Genomic DNA, 13274 nt, shown 5'->3' with positions numbered 1-13274 from the left:
CGTCTGCGTGCTGGCCCCGAGCAACGACCTGGGCCGTGGGCCCCTCTACGCCGGTCGGGAGTTCGACGCGCTCCTGACCAGTGTCCGTAGCCGCTGGCCCAATGTGCGTTTGTTTTCACTTTTTGTTGTATATTACTGTACAGCCGTTTTCAGCAGCCAGTGTTTTTTATTGTATTTTAAGATATAGATGTTCTAAAATGTCTGTCTCTAGGTGTTTGTTTTGGACTTCCCCCCGCGTCTGAACAAGCCTGTGGGCCTGCAGGATCAGCTGCGTCAGGAGCACCACCGCGTTGCAACACGCATGGGTATGTTCATGCTTTTATCATTGCGCTGGCGCAATTTTAATGTATGAAAGTATGATTTTCCTTAAATTTGGTTCAGGTCTCCCATATGTGGCTGTGGCCAGCAGTTTCCCGCTGGATCGGTTGGAGCTGTGGTGTTCGGACGGCGTAAGTACAGCAAATGTACAGTTGTTATGACAGCCTAATTTGATGTCTGGTGTTTGATACACTTATGGAGCCAATGTGTTCTGTATCTGACATTCAGGTGCACCTCAGCGACACAGGTGGCTCGCCCATCCTGGTGAAGCTGTTGTGCGACGCTGCGCTCACCCTGTTCGCACCTGACCCCCCTGCGTCTCCTTCCCTGTTCGCACCTGACCCCCCTGCGTCTCCTTCCCTTCGTCGGACGGACAGCCTAGATCCCCGGAGGTGGCCTGGGGTTGGTGATGAGGGAAAGGTAATGTGTTGCAGTTGGCCGCTGTCTTTGTACTTTAACAGTGCACATTTTTATAAGACGAGGTTCTCAAAGGACAAAATAGGAGTGAATGATAGGTGTTGCTGATTAACAGCTAAAACACTCGTGTATTTAGACAGCTTTTTGAGGTTATCGTATGCTGAGTATAAGCATAGTTTTGATTATATTTAGTTGTCACAAACATCACAATTAATAGTGAATGATTTATTGGAGTGTGCTATGCATGTCTCGTAACGAGTTGGCTGAAACCTTTGAAAGTTGCCACTGTCTCCGACTATGGTTTGCTCTAACTTTTCTCATTCTGTATACATTAAATAAACTGACTTGTTTTTGGGTCGATCACAACGGTAACAGTGTAATACTGCACTTTTCCTGTTTAGATGGCCTGCGTCACTGCATCTGCGGTTTTTTGGAGGAAGATGGCAGAGCGGCAGTCATGGACCCCAATGCCCCCTGTCACAGAGGTCCTCGCTCGTAAGTGTCATTGTTCAAATAATGATTTAAAATCGATGGTGTTATGACTTGTTGACCTTTTTAAGGCTCTATTATATAATTTCAAATATCCCACTTACAAATTTTATTAGGTGAAAATATTGCATACTTTGTTTTTTTTCTTTCAAAAAAGGCTTTTCTATTGACAGACATAATGTTGACCTACAGCAGGGGTGCCCAAAGTGTAAATATTTATATATTTATATATAAATATATAAGTAAATATTTGCGGCTCGCATGTCATTTTTTTAATGGCACATTTTAAAAACATGATTGAAAAATTATTAACATTAAAAGTGGTCATTATGAATTATTGACCTATTCAAGGCTCCAATTACACCAGATTTAATATTTTGAGATTTTTGGGGGGAATATGTTGCATATTTTAGCAGGTCCTACAACTAATTTACAAAACATTTTTCTCTAATGTTGTCTTTCTGAAGCTAAGTAAAAAAAATTAAGATTTTATTTACACAAGTGAAAACCAAGTCTTTAATATATTTGCTTGGATTAACAAGTGTTTAACACGCAATCTCTTATTTTCATTACATAGGGCGTGTCACAGGAACGTCGCCACCTGCCCAGGTGGTGGTGCCGGTGATGGGGCCACACCCCCTGCCCCAACGCAAACGCCGCCGCCACAATCCCCAGAGTTGGATCACGGTTGGACAGAAGGGAAAGGTAATGTGTTGTTGTGAGTCGTTGTCTGTATTTTATAAGATGAGGCCTCCCTACAAGAAACAGGTGTTGCTGATTAAACAGCATAGTCGTGTTTTTTACAGCTTTTTGATATCTTATGCTAGGTATAAGCCTAGTTTTGATGAGGGTTGTCACCGTCATTAGAAGAAAACAAAAACATTAAACGTTTTATCAGTGTGTTACGCATGTCTCTTGAGTTGGCTGAAACCTTTAGAAAAGTTACCACACTCTCTGGCTATTGTTTGCTCACTAACATTTCTCATTCTGTATACATAAAATTAACTGACCTTTTTTTTTTATGTTTGGAAGGCTGGAACACAGCCGGTGCAACAGTCTTTTCCCATACCGTCCAACCCCGTGTGGTTCAGCAGTCCTATGTTGGATGCCATGGAGGATTTTGCTCCTTCTTCTGACTCTGACTGCACTGCTGTCCCACCACCTGACCAGGTAATGTCATAACTTCTTTCTACTCATGTCAATAACAAATCTAAGGGACAGATATATAATACATGTGTATACAACTTTTTCTCTGTGTAACAATCCATCCATCAATAACAAATCTAAGGGACGGATATATAATACATGTGTATACAACTTTTTCTCTGTGTAATAATCCATCCATCTTCTACCGCTTATCCGGGCTTGGGTTGTGGGGCAGCAGCCCAATCAGGGAAGCCCAGACTTCCCCTTCCTGAGCCACTTCCACCAGCTCTTACGGGGGATCGCGAGGTGCTCCCTGGCCTGCTGAGAGACATAGTCTCTTCAGCTTGTCCTGGGTCTTCCTTGGTGGTACATTTCCTGAACACCTCAACAGGACAGCGTGCTAATAAAATTGCCAATTGGAGTCCTCTTAGATGAAAAGTTGAAATGGAAAGCTCATATATTGCATGTGAAAAATGTTTCTAAAACGTATTTATTTTGAACAAGGTTAAATATAGTTTTCTGTATAACACAGTGAGAATTTTGCTCAATTATTCTACCTTATTTCAATTATCGTGCAGTAATATGGGGAAATACATGTCCCAGCAACATAATGCCTTTACTTCTTCAACAGAAAAGAGCCATTTGTAACATTTTGACAGTAGGACTTAGAGACCACACAAATCTGCTCTTCATTAGGTCAGGAGTATTAAAACTAAAAGATACTGTAGAATTGAATACTCAAGTAATTATGTTCAAAGCGAGAAATAGTTCTTCTGAAGGACATATAAATAGAAGGTCGTATGACTTTAAACATCCAAGAGTGCGAACAAATTTGAAATGAATGTGCTTGTCTGTTGGTGTGAAAGCATGCAATTCTCTAAACAAAGACTTAAAAAGTTGTAAGTATTTTTTTGCAGTTAAAACGAGTTATTAAAAGACAAAACTGGAAGCATATCAAAATGATTTTTGCCCTTACATTGGACATGTTATTGTGAAAATGCTTAAAGGAAATCTAATAAGTACATTGGAGTTCAGGTGTTGGTGGAGGGAACAGTTATAGTCATTTAAATTTGTGTTAGAAGGGGGCAGATAAATAGATGATTCTTCCATCTGCTCCTTTCTGATCATGGTAATGTATAAAACAAAAGAGTGTCAATTTTATGTGTCATGTATATATGCATTTTCATGAAAGGAATAAAAATTGATGATGATGACATTTTTATCAGTACATGATACATAATTGTAAAATATCCAATAAAGTATGACTTAAACAGTCTCTATAAATGTCTTTTAATTTCAATAGGCTTCTCCTGGGAGGTGTCGCCAGAGACGTGTGGCCATCAGGCGCGCCGGACGGAGGGAGCAGGTTGGTGTCCCCATTCTTTCCCCTTACTCTGCATTCACACAACTGGTGATCATTGGCGCTGCGGCAGCCCGGTGGGTGTTTAGATCATGACTTCATGTTGGGTGGTTTCTCTGCATTCGTTCCAACATGCTACAATGTTATTTATGTTTAATGACCTTCTTCCCACCAAGTCTCCCGGGATCTTCAGTTCCCATCGTCAAATCATGGCCCCCAGTACAGAGTTGGACTCATCACTTGTTGTGTGAACGTACAGTTAGTGTTAAGATGCACCATATGTACAATTTCAGGTTCCAGCGGTCCGTGGGGAGCCAGCAGTCATCAGGGAGCTTGCTGTCCAAGAGGAAGCCCAGGTGCTGCTGCAGGTCTTCAAAGAGAAGGTTGCTTCTGTTCCTCTCCCTAGTGATGGTGGTAGTGTTGGTGAACCTCAGTCCGTCCAGGAGGAGCCTGCTGTGGAGCCTTCTGTCCAGGAGGAAACCCAGTTGCCGCTGCAGGTCTTCAAAGAGGAGGTTGCTTCTGTTCCTCTCCGTGGTGATAGTGTTGGTGATCCTCAGTCTGTCCGGGAGGAGCCTGCTGTGGAGCCTTCTGTCCAGGAGGAAGCCCAGGTGCCATTGCAGGTCTTCAAAGAGAAGGTTGCTTCTGTTCCTCTCCCCACTGATAGTGGTAGTGTTGGTGAAACTCAGTCCGTCCGCAGTCGTGTGGCAATGGTCGAGAGGGATCGTCGGGGAATTAGGTTAGCTAAGGTTGTGCGGGGATCTTTTCACCAGGGGGATAGCAGGTTTAATTACGGAGGGATGCAATGCATGACAATTGCTTCAAGTAGTATAGCTAAGCATGTGGTGAAAAGCGTGTTTTCGTGGGAGACACAGGATCTCGATCGTATCCTGTATTCCGGAGACAAATTTTACAGTAGTTTGCGCAACCTGGGTATATTTAGCCACCCGTCGAATTTTTTGTCGGTGCCGGATCTACCTAGTAATGTAGTTATTGACGGGCAGTTGTTTAGTTTCCATTTTAGTTCACACCCAACATCAGGTGCTGTGGGTGTTGAGCAGGAAGATGGTCCCTTTGTGACTTTGCGTAACGGATTAGAGGGAATTTTTAGAGAGTACAGCATGTGTCTGCTGACACTGGTAACATCTACATCTGCCATCATCTGTGAGGATGGACAGTTTGCTGTGGTCGACAGTCACTCACGTAGTAGCTGTGGCCTGGTAGATGGCAATGGTACCAGTGTAATACTGCACTTTTCCTGTTTAGATGACCTGCATCACTACATCTGTTGTTTGGCTGATGCTCTCAGTCCAGGGCTGAAGCCTTTTGAGCTGTGTGGTGTTAGGGTTAGTGTAGGTGCAAGTCCAGCGTTGTCTGGAGCTTCAGTAGAGACTTGCATCTTTGAGATGAACACTGCTGCAGCACCTGAGGTTAGTGACATCAATGTTTGTGCCACCACCTCCTTGTTTGAGAGTGATGCAGGTCAAGCTGTGAGCCACGCGCAATCCAGTGTTTCTGTGGAGAGTGGCTTCATAGAGATGAGCACTGCTCCAGCACCAGGATTTAGTGACCATGAAAACATTTTTGCAGCCCCATCTGTGTGTCAGACTGTGGCTGGTGATGAAGCGAGCCCAGCACTGTCTGGCGCTTCTGTTATCACTTTTTTAAGTGAAGTTAGTAGTGGCTCAACAGCAGAATATGTTGCCACTGATGGCAAAAAGCGTAAAATTTTTTCCCGTGAACGCATGTCTAAACAAGCCAAGCGTTTTGATAGCGTTTTAGCCAACTCTGATGTCGAGTTTATCACTGCATCAGAGAGTGGGAAACTGTTTTTCCGTCCCCTTGGTGATGACGTTTGTAGGGCTTTGTGTTGTCAATTAAAAGTAGATTTTATGAAAGTCGGTGGTCTGGTGCATAAAGAGGTGGGCTACTTAGGTGTTCCCTGCCTTAACGAGAAAATAGTTCCGGATGGGAACTGCTTTTTCCGAGCTGTTTCTCAGGCTGTCAGTGGTTCACAGAAGAACCATCGTAAGATTAGGCTGGCAGCCTGTAGAGAGCTAGAAAAAAATGAGGCTAGGTATCGGGGTCTTTTGAGGAGCGATATGTCTCTTTTAGAGTATATCAAGCAGTCCAGGATGAAGCGTGTCAAGACTTGGGCCACAGAGGTTGAAATCCAGGCCACTGCAGATTATTTAGGCATTGACATTTTTACATTTAATGATGGTCGTTGGCTAAAGTATAGTTGCAACGGTAATTGTTTGTCAGCAGATTGCATTTACTTGCAGAATGTTGGGGGCCAGCATTTTGAGTGCGTTGTTTGCGTTTTAAAGCCTGGACTGCAAAGTTGTCATGGTTATTGTAAATTAGGCTGGGATATAGGCTGTAGAACTAGGTCTTCTGTGAAAGGAGTGGGGCGGGCAGTAGATTGTCTAGATTTAGGTAAAGATTTAATAGAGGTTGTAGAGGGCAGTACAATAAGTAGGGATCCTAGTGCCCAAAAGTTTTTAAAGTGTGATAAAATACTGCAGGATACAGTTAATGTTAGACGTCGAGAGAAACGTGCCCGGTTTTATAGGAAAATGTATAGTGAAGACTTATACTTCAGGGAGAGCTATACATTACGAAGTGTAGGAAAATACAGGGATAATATTGAGCATATGGCAGTGGTTAAATTCAGGAGTAAAGTGGCGAGTAAAATAAAATACAGGGATAATATTGAGCACAGGGCAATAGTTAAATTCAGGAGTAAAGTGGCAAGTCAAATAAAATACGGGGATAATATTGAGCACAGGGCAATGGTTAAACTCAGGAGTAAAGTGGCAAGTCAAATAAAATACAGGGATGATTTGAAACACAAACAAAGGGTTAAATCAAGCAGTGTAATGAAATACAGGGATAATTTGGAACACAAACAAAGGGCTAAAGCTAGCAGTGTAGGAAAATACAAGGATCATTTGGAACACAAAGAGAGGGTTAAACGAGCCAGCAAAAGGCAGTATAGTGTTAGTTTAAAACATAGGCAGCAAGTGATAGCTAGTGTACAGCTGAGTCGGAAGCAGAGGCTGGAGAGGTCTGTAGATTTTGGTTTTGTCATGGATAGTTTTTTGGATAAGGTTAGAAATGGACCGGATTACGTGTGTAGTGTTTGTCATAGGCTGCTGTTTAGAAATCAGGTGCTGCGCTGTGAGAAGGAAGTATATGCAGCAAGTTTAGCAACGGCTGGCATTGCAAATAATTGCATTAGTGAGCATTATCTGCATAGTTGTGATAAATGTGTTGAGCCCTGTCTCCTTGTTGAGTCCAGAGGTCAGTTGTGGATTTGCTTTACTTGTCATAGTAAGATCAGTAAAGGTCAAATCCCAGCTGAATGTTGGAACAACGACTTAGCTTTAGACCCCATTCCTCCAGAACTGGGATGTCTGAATAGCATAGAGCAGCACCTGATAGCTCCACGCATCCCCTTTATGAAGGTGTTGGCGTTGCCTAAGGGTGGTCAGAATGGTGTACATGGGCCCGTTACTTGTGTTCCGGCCAACATTGTACAAACCACCAATGTGTTGCCGCGGTCCAGTGCAGAGGGGTCTCTGCTTCAAGTTAAGTTAAAGCGGAAATTAACTTACAAAGGACACTACGAGTATCAATTTGTTGACTCGTGGCGTGTCAGGCGGGCTATAGAATACTTAAAGAGAACCAATGTCTTGTATGAAGACATTGAGTTCAACGAAGAATGGTTGAATGATTTTGGTAGGGAGGAAGAGGTTGGTGTAGAGGATGGTCAGGATGACCAGGTTGTTGACAGACAGTCCGGTGAGGATGAGGCTGTAGAGCAGGAACTTGGGGAAGAAGAGGTATCAGAAGACATAGTACAAGATGAAATGTTACATGACAGACAACAGCACTGCATGTTTCAGGACACTTGTCTTATGCCTGTTGATATCGGTCAGGAAGCATTAGATCAGTATTTTGAGGATGTTTTATGTCTGGCCCCCGCGGAAGGTAATAGTCCGGTTAGAATGCTTTCTGACAAATTAAATGAGGCGATGTGTTTCCCGGTGCTGTTTCCGACGAGCACAAATACATTCCACACCAGCCGCATGCATCGCTTAACGTTGTCGCGCTATTTCAATAATCGGATAATGCATGCCGACGGCCGTTTTGCGCGCAATGTGGAATACATATTCTTTAGCCAGTATATGTCGGAAATGGACCAAGTCATAAGTAGCATTTCGGTCGCGATGCGTAAAGGTAAGGGGGGTCAGCATTCTCAGCAGATTAGCCCGGGCATGCTCAAAGACGACGAGTCTCTGAAGCGCATGCTGCAGTTCGATGACGGTTTTCGTTTCCTTCGGCCCATTCGCGGGACCCCGGCTTTTTGGTCTTCCGTTCAGAAAGACCTTATGGCTTGTGTCCGCCAATTGGGGATACCAACATGGTTCTGCTCTTTTTCTTCTGCTGATTTGCGCTGGCAGAATCTCCTTGCCAGCATCCTGAGACAGGAAGGCAGACAGCAGACAGTAGAACAGTTGGAGTGGGCCGATAGGTGCGAGCTGTTGCGTCGCAACCCGGTCACAGCTGCGAGGATGTTTGACTACAGGTGGCACTGTTTTTTGAAGGAAGTACTCATGTCCCCGTCTCAACCAGTTGGCAAGATTGTAGATTACTTTTATCGAATTGAGTTCCAGCAGCGTGGGTCCCCCCATGTTCATGCGCTGTTTTGGATTGAGGGAGCTCCCCAAATTTATAAAAACACAGACTTAGAAGTTGAAGAGTTTATTGACAAATATGTGACATGTGAGCTACCCTCTGCCGATGACACACTATCTGAAGTTGTGTCATCGGTTCAAACGCATTCGAAACGGCATTCAAAGTCATGTCGCAAAAATCTAACCAAATGCCGTTTCAATTTTCCTAAACCGGTCTCTGCACGCACGTTCATTTGCAAAATCAAAGAATGTGTTTGTCCTAAAAAAAGACCGGGGACAGAGGGTGATGAAAGTTCAGAAAACAGGCCGAAGTGCACCTGTTTTGTCGATGAGGGACCGAAGATGCCAAAGGAGGTTGCGCTGATGTTATTGGAGAGAGTGAAGAGAGCCATGGAGAGGGAGGAGCCTTTTGGTAGCGCAGAAGAGTTGTTTGCCAGTGTGGGCATCAGCCAGGAAGTCTTTGAGGTCGCTTATAGGCGGCTGGAGACTAAGAATAAGGTGGTTTATAGGCGAGGGGTAAACGACACCTGGGTTAACCAGTACAATAGGAACTTGTTGAAGTGTTGGAACGCGAACTTGGACATTAGCTTTGTCACTGACGCCTACGCTGTCATCATATACATAATCAAGTACATCACAAAGTCAGAGAGCGAAATGGGTCTGTTACTGAGCAATGCCCTTAACGAAGCTAATAGACTAGGAAATCTCTCTGCTAAAGACGCTTTAAAGAAACTGGGCAGTGTATATTTACACAACAGAGATGTCGGCGCTCAGGAGGCAGTGTATAGGCTAATGAGCATGCATTTGAAGGAATGTTCCAGGAAGGTCGTGTTTATTCCAACAGGGAATAACATTGTGCGGATGAGTTTACCCCTCAGCGTGTTGGTGCAAAGGGCTTCCTCAGAGGGTCTTAGGACGGAAAACATGTGGATGACGAGTGTTGTCGAGAGGTATAAGAACAGGCCCGATGATGACGTGTTTGAGGACATGTGCATAGCCACGTTTTGTTCGGAATATCGTGTCCTCTACAAGAATGAAAACTCAGACAATAAAATTGAACTTCAAGGGGGTTTAGGGTTCGTCTTGCGCCGAACGCGAAGTCAGTTTGCCGTCGTTCGCTATATGCGGTTTAAAGTAAACAAACAGGAGGAAGCCCACTTTCAGAGTTTGCTGCAGTTGTTCCTTCCTTATAGAACTGATTTAGAACTCAGGCCGGAAGGCTTTGAGTTCTACAAACAGTTCTATGAGGAAGGCTATGTGCTGGCTGGTGGGACCGTGCAGCCGGTGCAAGACGTCGTTGAGGAAAACAGGGCAAAATTTGAAGTGGACTGTTCCCGATTAGAGCATGCGCAGGAAATCGCGGACATGTTAGGAGGCAATGTCGATGAGGATGCGTGGGGGGACCTTTGTCCCGAACAGCAAGTCGAACACATGGAATGTTTAGAGGAGAGGCGGGAGCAGCAGCAGGGGGAAATTAGGGAAGAGCAGTTAGCTCAATCGGATGAAAATGTCCCCGATTTGTTTGTTGGTGGTAAAGAAGTAGCTCGATTGGAGAGAAACACCAACGTTTTGTCTAGAAGGGAGGGTTTAGCTCTGGTCCATTCTCTCAATGCGACGCAGAGGAGCATTTTCGATAGGATTAGGAAATGGTGCCTAGAAAAGGTGATGGGAAAAACCCCAGAACCTTTCCATGTGTTCGTAACTGGTGGGGCAGGTACTGGAAAAAGCCATTTGATTAGAGCTATCCAGTACGAGGCAGGTAGACTATTGTCGCGTCTGTACCAACCAGATGAAACCTGCGTACTCTTAACTGCTCCCACAGGCATAGCTGCATACAGTTTACATGCAGCCACAATCCACCACACCTTCAGTATTGGCATGCAGGTTAGTTTACCGTATATCCCTCTGGGTGAAGATAAGATAAATTCCTTGAGGGCTCAATTTGGTCACCTACAAATTGTAATCATTGACGAAATTAGTATGGTAGATCATAATCTTTTAGCTTATGTGCATGGCCGCTTAAGGCAAATGAAACAGACGGGGGACTTTTCTCCATTTGGCAACGTTAGTGTTATAGCTGTTGGTGACTTTTATCAGTTGCCCCCCGTTAAAGGGAGGCCTTTGTACACCATGCAGGTGGGTGTGGACCTCTGGTGTCATTTTAAAAAGGTAGAACTAAAAACAGTGGTGAGGCAAAAAGATAGTGTATTTTCTGAGCTGCTAAATAGACTTAGAGTTCGGTCAAAGCAAACCCCCCTACTGCAAAGCGACATCGATATCCTCAAGTCCCGGGAGACAGGGGAAGAGAGCGCAGCTTTGCATATTTATCCCACAAATAGGCAAACCGGCGAGCACAATCTCAAGCGGTTATTCGCAATCTGTCCCGATTACCTTACAATCGAGGCACAGGATTTCATCAACAGTAGGAAGTCGGGCGAATTAGAGCGCATGGACGGGCATCACGCCAAAACTTCGTACACGTGTTTGGCCACCACTTTGTGTTTGGCTCCGAAAGCACGTGTAATGCTTTGCAAGAATGTTGACGTGGCAGACGGTCTGGTCAATGGCGCATGTGGAACGGTGACTCATATTCAAATTGAAGGAGATGAAGACTTCCCCAAAACAGTCTATGTTAAATTTGACGACCCCAACATAGGCTCCCAGAGGAGGAAGCAACGTTCCCATGCTGCTGTGGAATGCCCGCATTCTACTGCCATTGATCCCGAGGAGGATTCGGCAACAAAACGCGGCGGTTTGCGTCGTCAGTTTCCTCTGAAACTCGCGTGGGCCTGCACTATTCACAAAGTGCAGGGTTTAACTGTAGAGGAGGCTGTCGTGTGTTTACGAAAAGTTTTTGCAGCTGGGCAGGCGTATGTCGCCCTCAGCCGTGTTAGGGATATCTCCGGCCTTGTCATTACAGATTTTGACGAAAAGGCCATTTACTGCAAGGACACCGTCAAGGAGGCATTGGATAGCATGCCCCAATTTCTCCTTGAACAGCCACAGCCTTCATTAGACACTCAGACTTTCTCTTTGTATTTAATGAACGTTCAAAATTTAACCTACCACATAGCTCATTTGGTGTCTTGCACGCAGCATTTACAGCCTAACTGTATTGCTGTCACAGAGACGTGGCTCAGTGCACAATCGTCAACAGACTGCGTCCAAATAGAGGGATACACTTTCCACAGTCGTCCCCGAGCCTTGTGTTACAGCAGCAATGATACCAAATTAGCTGAGATTAGAGCTCTAGAACATGGCGGAGTGGGTCTATATGTTGTAGATAATTCGGACTGTGAGATTCTGCAGGTGCCTGATTTAAATCTGGAGTGTTTAGTGTGCCTGTTTGCCAAAGAGAACATTTTGATGGCAGTAATTTATCGTCCGCCATGTTATCCAAATTCACTTTTTAAATCCAATCTGGTTAAGTTACTTGATTGGGCAAATCCTATCTGTAACACAATTGTTATAATGGGTGATTTTAATGAAGACCTTCTTAAACATTCATCAATTTCTAAATTAATGGGCCAAAATGGATTTAGTCAGCATGTAACACAAGCGACTACGGAGCATGGGACATTAATTGACCATGTTTATGTCAAAACAACACAGTATGCTGTGGATTGTGCAGTGGTGTCCACTTATTTCAGTGACCACGAAGCCATCCTGTGTGGTTTTCGTGCTCAAGATGAAGGCGATATGTTTGACTTGGATGTGTTTGCAGATGATTTTGCTGATGGAGGGGGACTTTTGGACGGCGAGTCTAAGATGGAGTAGGGTCAAACAGTCCCTAAACATCATCAAAATGATCTATAAACACATCGAAATATAACACCTTCATCTCGACCAGGAAAACCACTAGTAAATAGATAATTTATATGACGGACTGAAGGGGACAACATTTAGCTTGTAGATTGTAATGCGTTAGATTTGACCGACGGACTGAAGGGGACAACATTTAGCTTGTAAATGGTTTTGCATTAGAATAATTTCCTAGAAATGTGATGTGGAAATGTTTTTTGCTGCCTGCTTTTTTCTGTTATGTTGGTAAGTATTGTTAGTTTGGTGTTTGTATGTCTTGTGAGCATGTTTTGTTCTGTTTCTTTAAAACGCCACTGGTTCCTGTTTTTTTTCACTCTAGTTTTGTTTCCATTTGAACTCATTAGTTTCATCTGTCTCACGTTTTGGACTCATGCACCTGTTTCCGCGTCAATTACGCCTGGTTTTTCTGTTGGTCCTTCTGGTGTCATCGATTTTTTTCATGCTGTTTCATGCAATACCTCTGCTCTTCTCATGCTGCGTGCCTTTTAGTTAGTGACTTTTTTTTCATGTCTATAGTTGAGGCTAATTGTTGTTGTTTTTTGTCTCCGCCTTGTGTGCGCCTTTTCTTTGCACCCTTCACGCCACGTCCCGTCACTTTCCTTTGCATAACATACTTCAACCACAGTCCTCCCTATGTCCCTTGGTTTTATTGTTGGTCCTTATGGTGTCGGTGAATTTTTCCCCTGCTCTGTTCATGCTGTTTCATGCACTTTTTGCTTGCAAGTTTGCATGCTGGGGGACAATGGATCAGCGTTCACGTCGCGTCCCCTGTCAGTACCCACGTTCACCTGGGGAAACCAATGATCCTACCTGTACATGTGTATATTCTCTCAGGGACTGTTTGCATGTCTTGTTTGTATGGGGTTTAAATGTACAGATACCAGGATACAGAGATGGTAGGTAATGTGCAGGTAATGATATATTGGCTGGGTGATGGCAGGAAGCACCCGAGGATGTAGAGAATGTATGTATGTGTGTGTGTGTATGTATGTGTATATATATATATATATATATATATATAT

General features: G+C 44.1%; 1 protein-coding gene across 1 annotated transcript in view; it reads left to right on the top strand.

The window, feature by feature from the left end:
* The window catches only part of LOC133543469 (uncharacterized), a 14554-nt gene extending 1577 nt beyond the window's left edge, over nt 1-12977 (top strand). The window contains exons 4-12 of the mRNA XM_061888042.1: nt 1-103; nt 212-305; nt 382-449; nt 547-738; nt 1137-1230; nt 1802-1929; nt 2257-2394; nt 3674-3736; nt 4024-12977. The exon at nt 1-103 is cut by the window's left edge and continues 164 nt beyond it. Coding sequence (XP_061744026.1) covers nt 1-103; nt 212-305; nt 382-449; nt 547-738; nt 1137-1230; nt 1802-1929; nt 2257-2394; nt 3674-3736; nt 4024-12207 — 9064 coding nt within the window. The 3' untranslated portion in view covers nt 12208-12977. The remainder of the gene's footprint in view (nt 104-211; nt 306-381; nt 450-546; nt 739-1136; nt 1231-1801; nt 1930-2256; nt 2395-3673; nt 3737-4023) is intronic.
* The last annotated feature ends 297 nt before the right edge of the window (nt 12978-13274 follow it).

This window comes from Nerophis ophidion, linkage group LG26 (assembly GCF_033978795.1).
Source record: "Nerophis ophidion isolate RoL-2023_Sa linkage group LG26, RoL_Noph_v1.0, whole genome shotgun sequence".
NCBI classification, from domain to species: domain Eukaryota; kingdom Metazoa; phylum Chordata; class Actinopteri; order Syngnathiformes; family Syngnathidae; genus Nerophis; species Nerophis ophidion.
This window is presented reverse-complemented; position numbering and strand designations above follow the sequence as displayed.